The sequence below is a fragment of the Amblyomma maculatum genome, chromosome 1 (assembly GCF_055883805.1).
Source record: "Amblyomma maculatum isolate TAMU_Amacu chromosome 1, ASM5588380v1, whole genome shotgun sequence".
Lineage (NCBI taxonomy): Eukaryota > Metazoa > Arthropoda > Arachnida > Ixodida > Ixodidae > Amblyomma > Amblyomma maculatum.
Genome location: NC_139344.1, coordinates 316,050,589 through 316,068,389, shown reverse-complemented (window position 1 = coordinate 316,068,389; position 17,801 = coordinate 316,050,589). Strand labels below are relative to the sequence as shown.

General features: G+C 49.6%; 1 protein-coding gene and 1 pseudogene across 7 annotated transcripts in view; both read right to left on the bottom strand.

Annotated features, from left to right (window-relative positions):
* Positions 1 to 17,801, bottom strand: part of hyd (E3 ubiquitin-protein ligase hyd) — a 264,107-nt gene that overhangs the window by 165,411 nt on the left and 80,895 nt on the right. For all 7 annotated transcript variants that reach the window (XM_084607224.1, XM_084607031.1, XM_084607166.1 and 4 more), the window contains exon 18: positions 6,336 to 6,414. In XM_084607224.1, coding sequence (XP_084463350.1) covers positions 6,336 to 6,414 — 79 coding nt within the window. The remainder of the gene's footprint in view (positions 1 to 6,335; positions 6,415 to 17,801) is intronic.
* LOC146207184 (uncharacterized) lies at positions 15,246 to 17,489 on the bottom strand (annotated as a pseudogene).

Below are 17,801 nucleotides of genomic sequence, written 5' to 3'. Positions count from 1 at the left end.
GCGCGGCGTGATAAATCTAACCAGGCTTGCACAATCAAGCCATCACGGGCACTCTGCCAAGTTCGCTCCCGGCCACCGCAGGAGCTATAAAAAGATAAACGCGCCCCGACGTTATCGCTGCGCAGCATCTTGGCACGCTGCCAATGAGCTGTGGATGGGACGACCGAAACGGACTGACACGCGCCATCGACATGCAAGCGAAAATGCTCGCGATTTCTGCCGCCGGGGCGACACAGAAACCTTGTTTTGAGCTGCCGCGGTGGCTCGAGCGGCCAGAGGGACGCAGTTCCAACAAGTTTGAAAATTTCGCTCTGTCGCTGCCGCTCTTCGCTGAGATTGCTCAGTCGCTTGCATGCTGGCCTTAACGCTTCTTTTTTTTTTTTTTTGTTCAAATTCTCGGGTGCAAAAGGGGAGGGTGGGTTCATTCTGCGAGTGGGTTGATTACGCGACAAATACGATATCGTTTTTTCGCATCGTAAGTGCCGTCACAAGCCGATTTCTGTATATCGAATTATCGATATATCGAACTATTTCGCGATCCCCTTCGAGTTCGATATATCCGGGTTCGACTGTATTATGTTGAGAGTAAAAGGCTGCATTATTTGACACGAACTCATTAAGCTAATCTCAAATTGACATTTATCCATTGCCTAAACTAAATAATTAAAAATGTCATCGGGTACTTCATTTCTCTCTGAAGAAAACAGTACCAAAGTTATTTGTGTGAACTAAATAGTTATCAAAACCCTGCGTAAGGCTGTAGAGATCGACCAAAAATATGAAACTGAGAAAACGGCATTTGAAGTTTGACCACATATTATAACTTGAACAATCAAAAGCCTCACTGTGATATTTCTCACCAAAAATGTCATGCTCTTCCCATTTCCAAAACTGTCTTTGGATTTTGACGCCCGTATTCACAAACGCGCCTCGACTCGACGCTCCACCTCCATTCCTTGCGGAGAATACAGCGGAGATCTTGTCGGAGGAAACGCCCCTCGGCGTTTCCTCCGACAAGATCTCCTCGAGAATACCTCCTCCACTCGGAGCAGCGCAAGTGGCATATGGGAACAAGATTAAGATGAACTTTTGGCCCGAAAACTGCGTGCTGAACTGTGTAACATGCTCAGTTTTTCATGTCAAGTCTTCTAAACAACTTTCGCAAACGACTTCGACGTTAACAGCATAGTGTAACTTGTTTTGTGAGCTGAATGGTCGAAAATGTTTTTGCATCTGGCAACAGTCGCTGCTGGTGACGTAGGCTTCGAGAAATGGTGTGAATACTTCGGTTTATTTTTTGGTATGAGATCTACGCTCGGCCTTTGCCACTTTGCCTTTTTGTAATTGCTAGGCTTGAGACTTCTTTTTATTGCCAGGCTTTGACAGGCTTTCTTTTATTACCAGGCTTTGACAGACGTCAAAATATATTACAGGAAAAAAAGTACAAGCCGCGAACTCCTACGGGCATGGCTCTGGCCTGCTCGGAGGCGAGCTGAACTGCTAAACATGCGTTCTGCTTCGCAGCGCATTGCAGCACATGCACACTGAATTCGACTCTCCAGAAGAAAATGCCGCGTGAGGTTTCCAAACAAGTAGGGAGCCCTAATTGAAAACGTGTTTCAAAAGCCATGCTCTTTGTTGGCCGCGAATATCTCTCCGCAGGACGAGCACACCAACACGCTCCCTGGACAGCACCGCGCGTACGTACCCTCGGGCGACATGCAAGCCACTGATGCGCGGAGTGCAGCACAGATGTCCGCACAGTCCCACCGCGCCTCCAGTGCTCCCCAGCTTACTGCATACAACACTTTGTTCCCCCACAAGTTTGACGGCGTCTGTGGCAGCGCGCGGGGCGAGCCACGGAGACTGCGCCGCCGCCGCTCGACTCCAACCGCAGGTGAGCTCACCATTTACGGTCAAATCGCGCCTCAATTCTGCACTCGGTGGGCTCCGAAAATGTTGTCCAATGGTTGTCCCCTAGTTACACATGAAATATTTTGATCAGAAATTTACTTAGGTATGTAACAAAAAAATCCTCATGAAAATCCAATAAGCGGTTCTTGGGATATGACTTTCCCTAGCAGCCACACTGTGCAAAAAATTGATTCTGGAAAACAGCTCTCAAAGGTTTAGAGAACAATATCTTTTTTGTTTCTCAAGTTATTATGGTGAAATTTTCAGGACAGGCTCATGACATTAACCCTTTCACTGTCGGCTGTTTCTGACCGGGACGCACCCCCAGTGTCGGCTTGGTTTCAGAGAACGAGCATATCAGGGAACGAGCATAAAGATTTATTTTGCATTATGATGGGTATACAAATAAATTAGTCAATGCAATTTGTACATTTCAGTGTTCTGCAGGTGTTTAAATAAACATCATCATCATCAGTCTGACTATAAATGATATATGATAAAATTTAAAAAAACACGCTCAATACTTCTTCAGAGTGTGGTAGATCCTGAGTCCGAATCCGAGCTTGGCTGGTAATCAGAACCCGAAGAGCCATCGCTCCAGTCAGCCGTCGAAGGTCCCGCGCGGTCCGCCATCCGAAAGTAAGCGCGCGCGGAGGGCGCACATTCAGTGGCCAGCACAAGGGAGAGAAACGGCGCGTAGTGAAGTCGAAAGAGAAAAAGATGGAAAGAGGCTAAAACACTTGTATGCTGCTGCTGCTAACGGCAAGCTGTCCTCAAGCGAGGGCGCGTGGAGAGAGCGAATGCAGCAATCGAGTCGTATGTCGGTCGGAGAGAGACAACCGCGTGCGGCCCTGAACTTACCACACCGTAGCGGAAGCGCGACAAAGAATAAAAATAAAAACCTCCAAACCTGCCGCAGATGGCAGAACAAACTTTGAACCCATAACCGCACGCGCGCCATGAAGGATCGCTCGCTCAAGAGAGTAGTGTCACGGAGCGACCACGCCCCCTCCCACGAGCAAAGAACGGGCGGGCGCGGTCGCACCATACTCTTCCATATATGTGTCTTATCGGCGCAGAGCGAGCATATCAGCTTGTAGAAAGACTCAACAGATGGCAGAGCAAGTCCAAGCGCGGTAGCTTTACGGTGTGGAGCGAAGATTTGAACGCAAGATAGAATACGTACGGGTACGTTATTGACACTGCGGGGAGGAAACGCGAATGCGTACCGGTACGTTCGTGACAGTGAAAGGGTTAACAAATGAAAAACCACCAAGTTTCATAGAATTGTGCATGCTAGTTCTCAAGTTACAGAAGAATATCAAATTCGTTCGAATAGGTCCTTTATATCAGGCCTGGAGAAATTGCAAAAGGCACTGGCATTGTGCAATCTGTCATGCTGATTCCTAGATAGGTTCCTCAGGGGAAGACAAAGCCCTTTTTTCTAAATTTTCTTGCTGAAAAATAGCATAGCACTGGATTTTTTGTTATCAATTAGACCTATCTTGATTAATCAAATTAATTATGACGAATTTCAGACATAATATTTTGAATACATGGGCTTCCCTAGCCCTCAAAAATTTATTCAGGTACAGTCGAGCCCACATATAACGGCCCCACTTAAGACGAACAATCGCTTATCACGAACAAGTCCAGTGCGGCCGTCAAAATATACATTAGGGCTATGGCGCTCCGTCTTGGCTACAACGAACATCTGTGCGACTAGCCGATCGGCTACAGCGAACGCCTTGGTGCCGCGGACCACTTTGCACATGCTGAGATCCGTAGATCCTGTGCTCTGCAAGCCGCGACAATCGGCATTCCCGATTCCCCCGTGGCATTTCGCCCAAGGCATAATGGGCGGCGCAGACGCAGCAAGCGGCTTCCCGGTTTATTTCTCGCGGCTTCCCGGTTTATCTCTGGCGGCATCTCACCGGAGGAATGAGGAGCGGCCCAAACGCGGCAAGCGACTTCCCGGGTTATCTTACGCGGCATAAGCGCCGAAACGAAAAAAAAAAGAAAAAAAAAAGCTAGCCACGTCTGCACTGAACGCACGTCGCATCTCGAGGCATCATGAGCGACCACGCAATGTTTAACACGTTGCACGAAACCCTTCAGAGGGCACAACGAGAGATTGTAAATCCGGCGATCGCAAAAATGGCGAAAGGCGAACAGAACGCACGAAGTACAAAGACAGCCAACAACAACAGCAAGCAAAGAGCCGGAGCAGACGACGCAGGGAGGTAGCAGGGGGAGACCGACGCGTCAGCGGCCGCAGCATCCAATAGTAGTCGCCCGATCCCCCGCGTTCTTGCGAAGCGCGCACTTTGCCCAATTGCAGCCTTCAATTTGAGCGCGGGAAACTCGAAAGCCGCCACGAGGCTCCCAAGAGGAAGCAAGCCACGTCTCAACCGCACCGCCGCCGCCAAGGGTGGCAGAAGAAAGCACAGGAATTTACAAACAAAACAAGACAAAGATGGCGGCGCTCAGTTCAGTGGGAGAGGAATGGCGCGCGCGCGAAGTTTGGCGCTTGCTCGCTGCTCCGCGGCTGCCGCCGCTTGTTAAATAATTCATTTCGAGTATTTCTACGGCGAGTTGGGCATTGATAATTACAGAAATGGTAGTTTATAAGACATACTAGCGGAATATATCAGCTTCCAAAAATCAACTGTTTCGCGATTTTTCGGTTTTCAAATGTCGCGTCCCCCCTTAATGGCAATTTGCAAAAATCTCGATAGAGTGATGTAAGTGTTGGATCACCCCCTGATCTTTTCAATATAACTGCAGTGATGCGAAATTTGTCATTGTCACTCGGCAACAATGTAGAGAAAAAGCACAGTAAGGCTGAGTGCAGTGTCCAGAAACAGCACTGAGAAAAACATAATTGCATTTTGAGACAACCTTTAACTTTTGCTACACTCTAGCTATGGTAATATAACTGGAATCGTTGTGAGGCTTTGTTCTTTATGAGAAAAGCTATATAGTCTCCAAATACTGGTAAAAGCTTGCCACAAAGTCTAAATATACCGCCACTAGAACCAGCGTGACAAGCATCATTTACCACTTCATATGCCTGTGGCAGTACTTTCCAGGCAAACAAATACTCAAAATTACGAAAAAAACGGTCTTGCAAAATTATTAAACTTGCACAAAGTTTAAGCCTAAACCCTGTGGCATACTAGAATGGCCTAAAAAATTGGCTAATGTTCCAGAATGAAACTTTGCTACTTTGCTGTACAGCGCATGCAGGGCTGCACGCGGGGTCCCTTGCTGGAGCTAAAGCTCGAACTTTCACACCCCTTGAGCGCAGTGACATAATTACTTAGGTAATCTGCAAAAGAAAAAAAAAAAACGAAACCGTCCACGGAATTTGCGGGTGAGGAACGCGGGCAACGGCGCAATGTCAGGCTCGCCTGTCGTCTGAATTGACACGATAAAAAAGCAACGAAGTGGTAGCGTCGGTGGGGACCATGAGTATCAGCTGAACAGTGCAATCTATCGATGTTATCTTGGATGCCTCTGAACTGCTCGCAAACGATTATATGCCGCCAGACGTGCTGCAGCTAGGTCGAGAACACGCCGCACAACCCTGCCAGTGCACCGCCGTACTCGTTCTTCTTCACGCACTCGCTAGGCGCTTTCATTTTCAATACACTCTTGATACGGCTACGTCCACCGAGCTACGTCTAAAGACCAGCACCGGCTGCGGGAACGACTGATACGATCGCGGAAGCGCATCATAAACGAGCGAAGCAGCAGCCGCGACGGCGAACGTTAAAAAAAAGAAAAAAAGAAACAAAACAAAACAAAACAAAATGGCGTCAGTCGCGCTGGCCAATGGGAAGCGCGAGACGAGGGGCTCCCTTCGCAAGCGCGCGCTCCAGCCAATCAGCGGACCGGAAACGGCTTTCGGAAAACCCGCGATGGTAGTTGTTCTGTTTGAGCGACGTCATTTGGAGATGCCGCAAAATGCGCACAAAGAAACTAGCTTCAAACAAGTCCAAGATGGCGGCGGCCAGCCGGCTGCTTCACCTGCGGCGCGCGCGGGAAGTTCGAACAATTTTCACCCCTTTGGCCATTTCGAGGCTCCCGGATTTTACCATATTTCCCGACCGAATTCAGTGTTGATATTTTGAAGGCTAGTGCTCAAAGGTACAAACATTCCGAAAATGCGTTTTTCTCAAAATCAATTTTTCGCCCATTTCTGACCAGTTCAAGACCCGTGTCCCCCCTTAACAGCAGGGGCACCGACTCACGTTGATATAACGGGCTTTTCTGTACACAGACATCTTGGCCAGACAAAGTAACATAGTTCAAATTAATGAGCTTTCACTGTAGTTGCACTGACCGTCTCATAGCAGCAAAGCTATCAAAAAATCAAAGCAGAGTTCATGCTTATTATTGTTAATATATTCACTTACTTGCGACCAGATAAAACGGCAATGCTCGAAGATGAAGTTGAAAGAAGATCTAAGGAGTCCATGTTACCAGATGTGTTTTCTGAAAAAAATGAAAGAGAGCCAGACGCAAGCAATTACTTTATGCTATATACAGTAAAATCTCGGTGATAAGAATCCAGTTGATTCGAATTTTGGGATGATATGAATTCGCGGAATTCCCCGGCCAGAGTGCATTGTATACAATGTGTAAAATTTTAGATGGTCCGAACACTCTCCCACGCCCCTATGGATGATACGAATGCGCAAACTGTGACCGCAACCTTGAGAACAATGCACTGCCCACACATCGACTCCACGATCGCCAGCCGCGCTGTATGTACACATCACGAGCAGTTTGCGGCGACGCTTCATCTCCACCTCGCTGACGTCGCGATTTTCTGTCGGACTCACGCCGCGAAAAGCTTTCACTGGCGCGTAGCCCACAAACCGCAGACGTCTCAACCACCGTAGCTGGCGGCGGCTTACGCAGCGAGTGCGCACGAACCGGACACCGCTGGCTCCCCAATTGCGATCCGCGAGCAGTTTGCAGCGCCGCGCGGCCCACATGTCGCCATCTCCAGTCATGCTGCATGCACCGCAAGAAGTATGCGGAGGCTGGCGGACCGCACCGGCATCGTGATCGTTTTCCACGTCACAAAAGGTTCACAGTGGTGCGGCCGTGAGTAGTAGTCGGCGGAGCACGTAGCAAGTGCGCACAGGCCGTGCATCGTAGACTTCGCGACAACTAGTCGCTGTACGCATCTCAAGCAGTCTGCGGTGCCGCGCGGCTGGCAAGTCGCCATCTCTTGTCGTGCTGTACACACTGCGATAAGTCCGCAGCCCGCGCGTCGCCAACTTCGCGATCGCCTGTCGCGCTGTGTGCACCACGAGTGGCGAGCTGTGACCGCATGACCGTAAAAACCTTCTCGGACGTAAACAGATATGCGCGACTGGCTTTCCTATGCTTCTGCATACTTATTTTCATTCCTTTGATGATACGAATGTTCTGATGATATAAATTTTTTTGAGACCCCGTGATATTCCTATCACCAAGGTTCTACTGTACTTTGTGAAGTGGTGGCCGAGCATTCTACAACTGACTCTCTGAGTAGCTAAATTGCTGGCAATGAGAAAATTTTCGGTTTCACAAGAATCTTGCAAAAAGGAGACTATACAGATGATTAATGGCCAACAGCAACTAACGTTTGGTTCCATAAAAGGAGTGTTTTCTAAAAGTACAGTGCAGTCCACTTATAACGATACCAGATATAGCAATACAGTCGCCGACTGATTTTTTGGACTCCAAAAATTCAGACATACTCGATTATTCGGACTGCTTCGCGGCACCGTCACCCTTCCCATAGGCCATAATGCATAACAAATACCGAAATTTTGGACACTTCACAACCTCTCATTTGATTTTTCGGACCCTACTCGAGCCAACTCGATCGACAGCAGCTACCCACACTGACGCTGTCTGAAGCATGAAGCACCATTCCTGTTTTGGAATGAGCCTCCTTACCGCTCCAAGAGGTGGCGGTAGGAGCGGAGTCCGCTCATCATCATCGTTTTTGTGTGTTTCGGCACAATGGCTAGTTTCGGTCTGGCCCATCCAAATCCAGGTCAAATCCAGTAGCCGCTGGACCGGTCATCTCTTCTTTCTTCTTTGTGACGGCGTGCGGTGTAGTTATAGTGTGCAGTGTTCATTCTATTTGTGTTCCTTGTGTGTTGTGTACGCCTAGCAGTGAGACCAACGAAGCACACGGGAATGGCACCAACATAGAGGCAGTCAGCGCCGGGGAATTCAGCTAAGAAGCGCGGCAAATACGCAACGATGACAATGGCGAAGAAGATCGCCATGATCCATCAAGTGCAGAATGGCCGCCTGCAGAGCAAAGTTGCCCGGGAGTTCGGCGTCTCGAAGCAGACTGTGTCGGACTATATGAAAAACAAAATGAAGATTTTGAACGAATCATTGAAGTCTTCTTCAGTGCTGGAAAGAAAAAATTTCAGAGAGGGCAGCCACCCGAAGCTCGAAGAAGCGCTCCACATGTGGCTGTGTGCGACAGTTGCAAAGAAGATCCCAGTGTCGGGCGATCTTCTGAAACAAAAGGCAGAGGCCCTCGCACTGCGAATGAACATCCAAGGCTTCAAGTTTAGCGATGGCTGGCTCCGTAATTTTCAGAAGAGGTACAGCCTCACTTTCAAGATGTGCGGCGAGAGCGGTGCCGTGGACCAGACTCTTGTAACAAATTACCGCTCTGACAGACTGGAGTCACTGCTGGACCGATTTTCGCCTGATGATGTCTTCAATTGTGATGAAACAGGCCTTTTTTATAAGATGTTACCCGAGAAGACACTGTTCGTGTCTGGCGACCCCTGCCACGGCAGAAGGCATAGCAAAGACCGGGTCACAGTGATGGTTGGCAGCAACATGTCGGGAAACGAAAAGCTCCCGATTCTTGCGATTGGGAAATCAATGAGCCCGAGATGCTTCAAGAGGGTAAAAACATTGCCCGTGTGGTATGAAGCCAACTCGAAAGCTTGGATTACGCAGCATCTTTTCGCTGCCTCTGTACGCAAGCTGGACCGGAAATTCAAGGCCCAAAATCGCAAGGTGTTACTCTTTGTGGACAATTGCGGTGCACATGGCCATAGTGATGACCTGGAATCCATTCAGTTGGAATTCCTGCCACCAAACACAACGAGCGTCCTTCAACCCATGGACCAGGGTGTGATTAAAAATTTGAAGGTGCTATACACAGGGATGGATGCAGGGTCTAGCTTTTTGGAGCAGGCACAGGAGTAGCAAAAGTTCTATTTTGGAGCAGCTTTGGAGCAGCAGAAGTACCATTTTGGAGCAGGCTAGGAGCAATTTATGGGCTATTTTGGAGCCCTTTTGGAGCATTCTGACGGCATTAAATGCAATTGAACTCATTTTTGTTGTTCGAAACTAGACCACAAACTGAATGAAAATTGATTCTGCATCCCACTGGCTGAAATTATTTAGAAGGAAGTCAATGGTTTAAGATTTTTGCTCGAGTTCATGAAAAAATAATACAAATGCAGCTACTAAAAACAGCAGTTGTAATAGATTAGCTGCTAATATTTTCAGCTGAGAAGAAAAAGAAAGCACAGCAACATGATTAGGAAAGAGTTTTATCTGCATGTATTAAACAATGCCATTGCACATTGCTGCAAAAAACACCACACAAAGGTCTATCACGGTGCTGGTGAAGCATTTGGAAGGGCAATTAAGGTAAACTTATTTGAACTGGTTTACTATTGTATAAGAATAAACATAAGTGCAAAAAGAAACACAGGTGGTAACTGTAGTGACTAGAAGCAAGGCGGACTAGAATGAGTTACTGCTATACAAAATGTGAAGGCCTTGCTACTAAGCATTAAAAACATGAATACAGCATTTTCCGAGGCAATTAAGGTAAACTGATTTGAACTGGTTTACTATTGGATAAGAATAAACATAAGTGCTAAAAGAAACATGAGTAGCAACTGTAGTGACTACAAGCAAGGTGGACTAGAACGAGTCATACTGCCACCTGGTGTCCCCATGTTCTTGCTGCGCCTGAAAGAAGAGGACACTGAAGCTGACTCTCGCGTGCTGTGTGCCGAACTTCGCCTGCTGGTACAGCTTCGTCCCGGCGTTTTAGTGAAGTCTAGCCCTGTTGTCCGTGACATATTTTGGTGTCGGCGCAGGGCAACAATCCCAGTATATGTCCCGCACTCCTCCGCATACCCAGGATTCAGGTCCTGTGCCAATCGACACTCCTGTTCACCGCGTTAGCCGGAGGAACCTAGGCCTACCACCTGAGCACGGGCCGTTGGAATTCACCACCACAGCCGCCCCTCGACCTGTCATGCAAACTCCAACGTACTACACTCTACAGAGCCCACGACTGCCTAAGGCTTTCCACGGCTGTCAGACGGAAGACGTCGAAGACTGGCTCACCCAGTTTGAACGGGTCGCCGCATTTAATCAGTGGGACGACGCCGCAAAGCTCAGGAACGTCTTCTTTAGCCTGGAAGATGGCACTCGTACTTGGTACGAGAATCGTGAAGGCGTGCTAACATCGTGGCGCGAGTTCTGCCGCTGCATCCTGGACACCTACACCAGCCCGGATCGCCGAGAACGAGCAGAAAGGGCCTTACGCTCTCGAATACAGATGCCGAACGAGACCATAACCATGTACGTGGAGGACATGACTAGGTTGTTCCGACGATCTGACCCGGCCATGCCCGAAGAGAAAGAGGTACGCCATCTCATGCACGGCGTTAAGGAACAACTGTTCGCTGGGCTCGTGCGCAACCCGCCGAGCACAGTTGCCGAGTTTGTTTCGGAAGCAATCACGATGGAAAGGATGCTCCAGCAGCGGTCTGCGACCTACGACAGGCCGGTACTCGCCGCTTCGCTCACTGAGCCGCCTTCTGCCTTCGGGGCTAGTCCGGATCTTCTTCGCGACATCATCCGCTCCATTTTGCGCGAAGAGCTCCAGAAGCTTTTCGGTGCTCCCCAGCCGACGGTCAGCTCTGTCGCTAGTATTGTCCGAGAAGAACTCCAGCAAGCACTTCGGCCTTCGGTACCAGCTGCTAACCCGCCATCCTTTTCCACCGAGGCCTGTCGGCCAACGTATGCGGAAATCTTGCGACGTCCCCCGACTGATTCCACGCAATTACTGCCACCCGACCAAGGCTCACTTTATTCAGCCCACCCCGAGCCGTACATCGACAACCGCCGACCACCCCAGCGAAAGGCAGACCTGTGGCGTGCCCCAAATCGGCAGCGATTGTGCTTCCACTGCGGAGAAGCTGGTCACCTGTATCGACAGTGCCCATATCGACAACTGGGACTGAAGGGTTTCCCCATTGACATGCGTAACCCTCCTTTAGGCCAACGACCCCGGGATATTGAGGACTACGTAGCCCAGCAGCGCATGGCGCCAACTTTTAGACGACAGTCACGATCTCCGTCTCCACAGCGACTATCCTCGCAGCCCAGCTCATCCGGGATGGTGCAGCGACGGTCGCCTAGTCCGAGCCGGGAAAACTAAAGACAGCGACCTCAGGGGGCGAGGCCGCTTCAAATCGACGCGACGAAGACCCCCCGACAACGCGACCTGTGAGTGACCGCGACTTGACGGCCCCGACAACAGTTCGTACACGTGAAGACAGACTCTCGCTGGATATACCCGTGCTCCTCGACGGCTATAAGGTTAGCGCATTGGTAGACACTGGTGCTGATTTTTCGATTTTAAGCGGGAAGCTAGCGGCGCTTCTAAAGAAAGTGATGACGCCATGGTCTGGCACGCAGATTCGAACCGCTGGCGGACATGTCGTAACTCCGAGCGGTCAGTGCACGGCGAGAGTCCAAATTCGCAACTCCACGTTTGTTGTCAGCTGCCTTGTGATACCTGACTGCTCCCGCGACTGTATCCTTGGTGTCGATTTTCTCCGAGAGTATGGGGCCATTATCGATCTCCGGAAGCGCACCGTGACCTTTTCGACCGAGAAAGCTGATGATACTGACACCGCAGACCGCCAAAGCCGTGCCCCTCTTCGAATTTCTGCCGAGAGCGTTTCTATTCCGCCACGTTCTAGTGTTTTTGTGACTGTTAACTGCGATGAATTACGTGACGGAACGGCGGTCGCTGAGGGCAACCAGTCCCTTTTGCTCACCCACGGCGTCACCTCGGCGCGGAGTCTCATCCATCTGCGTAACGGCCGATCTAAACTCCTGGTGACTAACTTTACGAACGAACCCTGCCATCTTTTCCGCGCTACTGCAATCGCATTCGCCGACGCCTTAGCGGGCGTTTCTGAATGTTTTACGTTCGGAGAAGTTGAAAATGTGCGCCCATCCCTTGATCGTCTGGATATTAGTACAGATCTCTCGGAAAAACAGCAGCACGATCTGCGTTCTCTCCTTCTAAAATACAGTGCTTGTTTCGCGACATCATCGAAAATTCGGCAAACGCCTCTTGTGAAGCACCGCATAATTACTCCCGACGATGCCCGCCCTATACGCCAGCAGCCGTACCGCATCTCAACGACGGAACGTGAAGCGATTCAGACACAGGTTCAGGAGATGCTTCGTGATGGTGTCATCCAACCCTCCAACAGTCCGTGGTCGTCCCCTGTCGTGCTGGTGAAAAAAAAGGATGGTACCCTTCGCTTCTGTGTTGATTATCGAAAGTTGAACGACATCACTAAAAAAGACGTCTACCCGCTGCCCCGTATCGACGATTCGCTCGACAAGCTTCGCCGTGCCCAGTACTTCTCCTCCATTGACTTGAAGAGCGGGTACTGGCAGATTGAGGTCGACGAGCGGGACCGCGAAAAAACAGCTTTTGTCACCCCAGATGGACTGTATGAGTTTAAAGTGCTGCCATTCGGCCTATGTTCAGCGCCGGCTACTTTTCAGCGCATGATGGACACCGTTCTCGCCGGCCTCAAATGGCAAATCTGTTTAGTTTATCTCGACGACGTTGTCGTGTTCTCTGAAACCTTTGGAGAACACCTCGAACGCCTTCGCGCAGTATTAGACGCCCTCCGGTCAGCTGACTTGACGCTCAAGCCCGAGAAGTGCCACTTTGGCTACAAAGAGTTGAAGTTTCTCGGTCATCTTGTGAGTGCCGCAGGCGTTAGGCCAGACCCCGACAAAACTGCCGCTGTCGCCAAATTTCCCGTTCCTGCCACGAAGAGGAGTTTAAAACGTTTCCTGGGTTTGTGTGCGTACTACCGCCGCTTCATCGCAGACTTTTCCAAGATAGCCGCACCCCTGACCCGCCTCACGCGGGATGATACACAGTTCGTGTGGGCTGCCGAGCAGCAGGAGGCTTTTGCGGAGCTGCGCAGACGACTGCAAACTACCCCTGTTCTTGCGCACTTTGATGAAGACGCTGCCACCGAAGTCCACACCGACGCCAGCAACATCGGCCTTGGCGCTGTACTCGTACAACACCAAGCTGGCGTGGAAAGGGTCATTGCGTATGCCAGCCGCACGCTCTCCCGCGCTGAAACAAATTATTCCACTACGGAAAAGGAATGCCTCGCGGTTGTGTGGGCAACTATGAAATTTAGGCCTTACCTCTATGGCCGTGCGTTTAAAGTCGTTACTGACCACCATTCTTTGTGTTGGCTGGCCAATCTCCGTGACCCATCGGGGCGCCTAGCACGATGGAGCCTTCGCCTCCAAGAATTTGATTACTCCATTGTGTACAAATCTGATCAGAAGCACGAAGATGCTGACGCGCTCTCCCGGGCACCCATCGGATTTGTCGATAACGTCACGGATGACAGAGGGTTTCTTGGACTAGTGAATGCCTCAGACATAATGACCCGACAGCGAGCTGACCCAGAACTTCGACCTGTCATTGACCACCTGGAGGGTCGCGCTGCTGACATCCCCCGTCAGTTTGGAAGGCACCTGTCTGCATTCTGTCTTCGGAATGGCGTTTTATTCAAGAAAAACTCCAGCACTGTTGATCGAGCGCACCTCCTTGTCGTGCCGGCCGACCTTCGCGACGATATCCTTTTTGCTTGCCACGATGAGCCCACATCCGGCCACTTGGGCTTTGCACGCACACTCGCTCGAGTTCGTCAAGCCTATTATTGGCCTAAACTTTCTGACGCTGTCCATCGCTACGTCAGAGGCTGCCGCGAGTGTCAGCGTCGAAAGGTGCCTCCTCTCAAGCCCGCGGGCTTGCTCCAACCTATTATTCCACCTCGGTCACCGTTTGGCCAAGTCGGCATCGACCTACTGGGCCCATTTCCGCTGTCATCGATGGGTAACAAATGGATTATAGTCGCGACTGACTATCTCACACGTTATGCGGAAACCAAGGCAGTGCAGCGGGGCACATCAATTGAGATCGCCCAATTCTTTATGCAGCAAATCGTGTTGCGTCATGGTGCACCGTCCCTAGTCGTAACCGATCGAGGCACCGCGTTTACGGCACAGCTCATGCATGACGTGCTCGAGCTTAGTCATACCAGCCACCGAAAAACTACTGCATATCACCCGCAGACGAATGGCCTCACGGAGAGACTCAACAAAACCATCGCCGACATGATTGCAATGTACATAGACTCGCAGCACAAAAACTGGGATGAAATTCTCCCCTACATCACATATGCCTACAACACGGCCACCCAAGAGACGACGCGTTTTACACCATTTCGCCTAGTCTACGGACGTGACGTTCAGACGATGTTGGATGCCATGCTTCCGAGCTGCACAGATGATCATCCACTCACGCCAGACGCAGAGCAGTCTGCTCAGCGCGCTGAGGAAGCACGTCAACTTGCCCGCATTCACATTCAACAACAGCAGGGCACGGATGCACGCCGCTACAACCTCCGTCATCGACACGTCGCATACCATCCTGGAGAGAAAGTTTGGGTGTGGACCCCGGTGCGTCGGCCCGGCTTGTGTGATAAACTGATTTCCCGTTACTTCGGACCTTACGAAGTTCTGCGCCGAGTCACAGAAGTGACTTACGAAGTTCGTCCAGTGGGTACTGTGCAGCCCTCGCGTCGGCAACCACGCTCCGAGGTCGTGCACGTTGTCCGCATGAAGCCCTATTTCACGCGGTAGTGCGCTGTGCGCTTGTTTCGTTGTCGCGTAGGGCACCTTACCCCGCCTCCGTTATCTATGCTGTCAATGTGCTGGTCTTTCGTTTCGCTTACATTGGCCATCGCTCGCGCTCCGTCCCTTATTTCGTTTTTAAGAGGGGGAGTAATGCCACCTGGTGTCCCCATGTTCTTGCTGCGCCTGAAAGAAGAGGACACTGAAGTTGACTCTCGCGTGCTGTGTGCCGAACTTCGCCTGCTGGTACAGCTTCGTCCCGGCGTTTTAGTGAAGTCTAGCCCTGTTGTCCGTGACAATACAAAATATGAAGGCCTTGACGCTAAGCATTAAAAACATGAATACAGCATTTGCCGAGGAAATTAAGGTAAACAGATTTGAACTGGTTTACTATTGAATGTATAAGAGTAAACATAAGTGCAAAAAGAATCACAGGTGGTAACTGTAGTGACTAAAATGAAGTGGACTAGAACTAGGTAATTAATTTGAACTGGTTTACTGTGGAATGTATAAAAGTAAACAGAAGTGCAAAAAGAACCACGGGTGGTACCTGGAATGACTAGAAACAAGGTGGACTAGAACTAGTTACTGCCACACAAAATATGAAGACCTTGCCGCTAAACATTAAAAACATGAATATGCACACCATTTGCCGAGGCAATTAAGGTGCATTGATTTGAAGTGGTTTACTATCGAATGTAACTGTAGTGACTAGAAGCAAGGTGGACTAGAACCCATTACTGCCATATAAAATACAAATAGAGCCGCGTAATGAAGTTTGAACACAAAGGTTAAAAACATGAACAGAGCCGCGTAATGCAGTTTATACCACAAAGGTCATCTTAACAAAGAATCACTTAGCCTTCATAGACTCAAGAGCAGAGTCAACAGCTTTGATTTGTTCTAGCACCGAGGGCAGTTCAGAGTTCACATCACCCAACAGAATATTTCCACTCTCTGCCTTGTGCATGTCCTTCATGGCCACACCTTTGTTTATAAGCTCTTGTGCACTCGCGAGTAGAGATTTGAGGGATGACAGTCGTTGCTGCGGGCTGGACTTCTCATCCATCAACTTCTTTCGTTGAGAGACTTCAGTTTGCTCCTCCTCCTCCTCAAGCTTTCACTTTTGGGACATTGCCGTCTTTTCTGCTTCTGTTTGCTCCCGATACGCCCTGTAGGATTTTTCAACGCTCCTGAAAATGTCCCTGGTCAGAGGCACCTTTGTAGCATCTCCACTGTACCGCTTCATGAAGGCCTTGGTTTGACGAAGACTGGAAATGCTTGTTATGGACAAATTACTTCGATGGTGGACTGCTTGTTTGTTCTCGCTGAAGCCTCGTTCACAGTCAGCGTTGCCATGAGGTAGTGAAAGCACTGCTTTCACAAGCTTAGTAATCCTTGTGTATTTAGGCTGACAAGCAGCTGTCTGTAGCGCAAACACACTTGCCCAATGGGTGACAACATTAGGCGACAATTCCCAGTCACTGGTTTCGCACATGAGAGAGTTCCACTCATCAGTGAGAGATGACACATCATTGGGTGGAATGACCTGAGGCAGTGCATTAGCCACATAGCGCAGTGACTGTATGAATGAATTCCCTCCTATGTTTGGGTTTAAAAATCTTAAATGAAACAACAGCTTGTTGTCCAGTGGCAGCCTCGAGATCCGGTACTTTGCACAAGCTATGTAAAATGCTCTTGCCTTTATGTAAAATGCTTTCTTCTCAGTAGGATTCCACAGTGCCATAGACTGCTCTGTGTCCAGGCCAATCCCAGGTTTTGCCTTCCAATTTGCAGAGCACTCTACGTTAAGTTTCAGTTGCGAACCAGTAGCACTTGCAAATGACTCTTGGCGTAGGAACCTCCCAAGGACCTGCTTCACAAGAACTAACATCTCATCATAGAAAACATGTAGGAGATGGTCCTTGCTTTGGAAGAGTGTTTGGAACCTGTCAAATAGCTGAGCAGCGTTTTGAAGAAAGAACAACTTCGTTCGCAGTGTTTTGTCAGAAAACGCAGAAGACAGGCGACCATGCCTCACAGATGACGAACATCTTGGCTGTCCAGCTTTGGAGAAGAATGCCGCGAGGGCATCATATGACTTCAGCACTCGCTCAATACTAGGAAGCAGCGTCAGCCATCTGCTGTTCACGTGCCGCAAAAACTCTAGTTGGAGTAGTCCCAGCTCATTCAGCAGCTTCTTCATGTCCGCATGCCTTGTGGCAAACTTGAAATAGTAGTGGACATCAGTTACAAGAGACTCCACTTCCACGCAGAACATATCCAGCCCAGCAGCAAAAGCATTCTGAGCTTTGTGGAGGCCGCATTCACCGATGTCGACCATGTTGGGGCTCACTTCCGCCTTTAGCCTTTGCTTAAGACTTTTCATTACGTTAGGGCCATCGCTGTAAAAACATCATGTTCTTCTTACAAACATCACAGAGGGCATCCTCAGTGCAGGAAAAGAGCTCATCAGCAGTCGCATGGCCCAAATGAAAGGACTGGAGATGCTCCACTATAACATTTTCAGTGTTTGCACAGTAATACCGGACAAGCATGTCCAGCTGCTGCACCTTGGCCTCAGTGACTGGGCTCTCATCAATCATAATGCTGTAAAATGTGTCAGGCATGTCAAGCTCTTGCACTACTTTTGCCTTGAAATACGGCCCCAGGCCATCAGAAATAATGTATGAAAGTTTCTTGCGTCCACACTGGAAGCTTTTCGCCGTTTCTGAATCCGGAAACATGTGAGGGTACGTCATGGTTGCTACGTCTCCATAGGTGTATGGGAGGTTGTTTGCTACCGCAGAGAGGGCAAAAAGAGTTTCTGCCCTTGTGACCTT